The sequence below is a fragment of the Propithecus coquereli genome, unplaced genomic scaffold (assembly GCF_000956105.1).
Source record: "Propithecus coquereli isolate 6110/MARCELLA unplaced genomic scaffold, Pcoq_1.0 Scaffold74, whole genome shotgun sequence".
NCBI classification, from domain to species: domain Eukaryota; kingdom Metazoa; phylum Chordata; class Mammalia; order Primates; family Indriidae; genus Propithecus; species Propithecus coquereli.
In genome coordinates this window covers 6,689,427-6,691,455 of record NW_012153507.1, presented here as the reverse complement: position 1 = coordinate 6,691,455, position 2,029 = coordinate 6,689,427, and the positions used below count along the sequence as shown (strand labels likewise).

General features: G+C 38.0%; 1 protein-coding gene across 1 annotated transcript in view; it reads left to right on the top strand.

The window, feature by feature from the left end:
• LOC105824430 (gamma-interferon-inducible protein 16-like) overlaps positions 1 to 2,012 on the top strand; it is a 30,934-nt gene extending 28,922 nt beyond the window's left edge. Inside the window, exons 8-9 of the mRNA XM_012661851.1 lie at positions 406 to 627; positions 1,745 to 2,012. Coding sequence (XP_012517305.1) covers positions 406 to 627; positions 1,745 to 1,825 — 303 coding nt within the window. The 3' untranslated portion in view covers positions 1,826 to 2,012. The remainder of the gene's footprint in view (positions 1 to 405; positions 628 to 1,744) is intronic.
• Positions 2,013 to 2,029: the final 17 nt, after the last annotated feature.

The following is a 2,029-nucleotide window of genomic DNA, read 5'->3' as shown; positions in this document are numbered from 1 at the left end:
CAGAAGAAAGAATTACATATTGAGATAACAATCTAGTTAATGAGGATTTGCAACAGTGTTCCCCAGACTCACAATGAGCCATGAATGGCCTTTCTTCTCTGTCCTTGAGCAGGTATCAAAGAAACTTACTAAGGTAATCAGATTCCTCTGTATCCAAGCTCCCTAAAAATCCTCAGCTATGCTGATGTGAAAGCAGGAAAAATTAAGAAAGTTTTTCTAAAAAATTCCAGTAGATAAAGACCTTAAGCAAGGAAGGCTCAAGAGAGGATTCAAAAGGCAGAATTCACCGACCAAGTATATTAAGCTATTTGGTACCTGTGATTCTAGACCTACAGTTCTAGTTACCTTGTCAGACACAAAAGTTTCCATCAATGTCCTGTATTTCTCATAGACGTGAAAATTTAGTTTTCAGAAGATAGGTGTTTTCTTTTGCAGAAAAATGTGAGGGATAAATGCACTTATTATGAAATACAAGATAATACAGGGAAGATGGAAGTAGTGGTGTATGGACGACTGACCAAGGTCAACTGTGAGGAAGGTGATAAACTTAAGCTCATCTGCTTTGAATTGGCACACACAAGTGAGGATAACTGGCAGCTGAGATCCGTAATTCACAGTTACATCAAGGTGAGAGCATGGGAACATCATTCTTCCAAAGTGTCAAATTATTTTGTTTATAGACTAGACTGCTACTATTACACAGAGAGTCCAGCAGGTAGAAAAAGAACTAAAAAGAAATATGCCTTGCACTTTGGTGTGTAAAACTTTCTTTCCATTATTTTTTTTGAAAGAAGGATAGTTTTAGTCATAGCGAAGAAAGAAAATTCAGATAGACTCTCAAAGGATATGATACCTAGGCTAAATAATAAAGAACGGGTTGATTTTATCAAAATGGGGAGATAATTTAATAAGAATTTGTGTTTGATTAAGGCACATTTGTTTCAAATCCTGGCTCTGTGATTTTCTAGTTGTCTCAAAGCTTAAACACTGGGAACTTTAGGTTCATCATCTCTAAAATGGGAGAAATATTCTCTACCATAGAGGGTTATTAACACAGCTCATAACAGACCTTAATTATTAAGGATGTACCTGAGTAAATCAGAACACAGAGGTACCTGCCTTTAGTGAGATACGTATACTGTTCTACAACAGATAGAGGTGGTTGGGTCTACACAATGAAGTCCATGCACTTTGTCACACTGACAGACACATTCATGTGGGATTCTTGGAACACTAATAAAGGCTAATACTGGAATGCAAACAGTTCAAAACAAAAGCTGACATATTTAGGCGTGCAGACATGCACATGCTCTCAGATCGCTTTAGTTCAGGGGACCATTAGTCAAACTTTCCAAACCTTCCTTGACAGCAATTACGCCAGGAATATCTTTTGTACCCTCCTCCTACCTTTCTGCCCAATAAGAACCTTCCCCTCAGCTCTTGGCATTGGGTACACCAGCTCCTTCCTCTTTACTGTTGTTCCCTGACATCTCCTGCTCTTCCACTTGTGCTCATGCTGAGTAGTAGCGAGTATCTCATTTCATGGCTTCAACCAAGAGGAGGGGAGGCATGACTGAAAGGACAAGAATTCATCAAAGGAGATAGGCGAGAGTGAGAAAAGAGTCCTTTAGAAGAGAATAGAGGAAGAGATGTGGCCCATGGAGCGGAGACAGTATGAGTGAAGGGAGAAATGTATGACCATTGGCCTTTCAACCGGTTTGTCTTTATCTCTTTCTTCTTCAAGGTCATCAAGGTCAGGAAAAACAATAAAAAAACACTCAATCCTGATTCAGATATGGAAACTTCACTAGAGTCCTCCTTCTAAAAACCTGGATGCCATTGATAATGATGTTTATGGAGATAAGATCCAAGTGCAAAAGAAAAAAAATATGTACAGATACCTGGTGGAAATACAACACAATATATATACCATTATATATATACCAGCTATTAATTCTAGAGTATGAATGTTAGGGGTGCTTTTATACGTTTTATTGTTTTCTAAAAGCCATATTTTGCATTTATAACT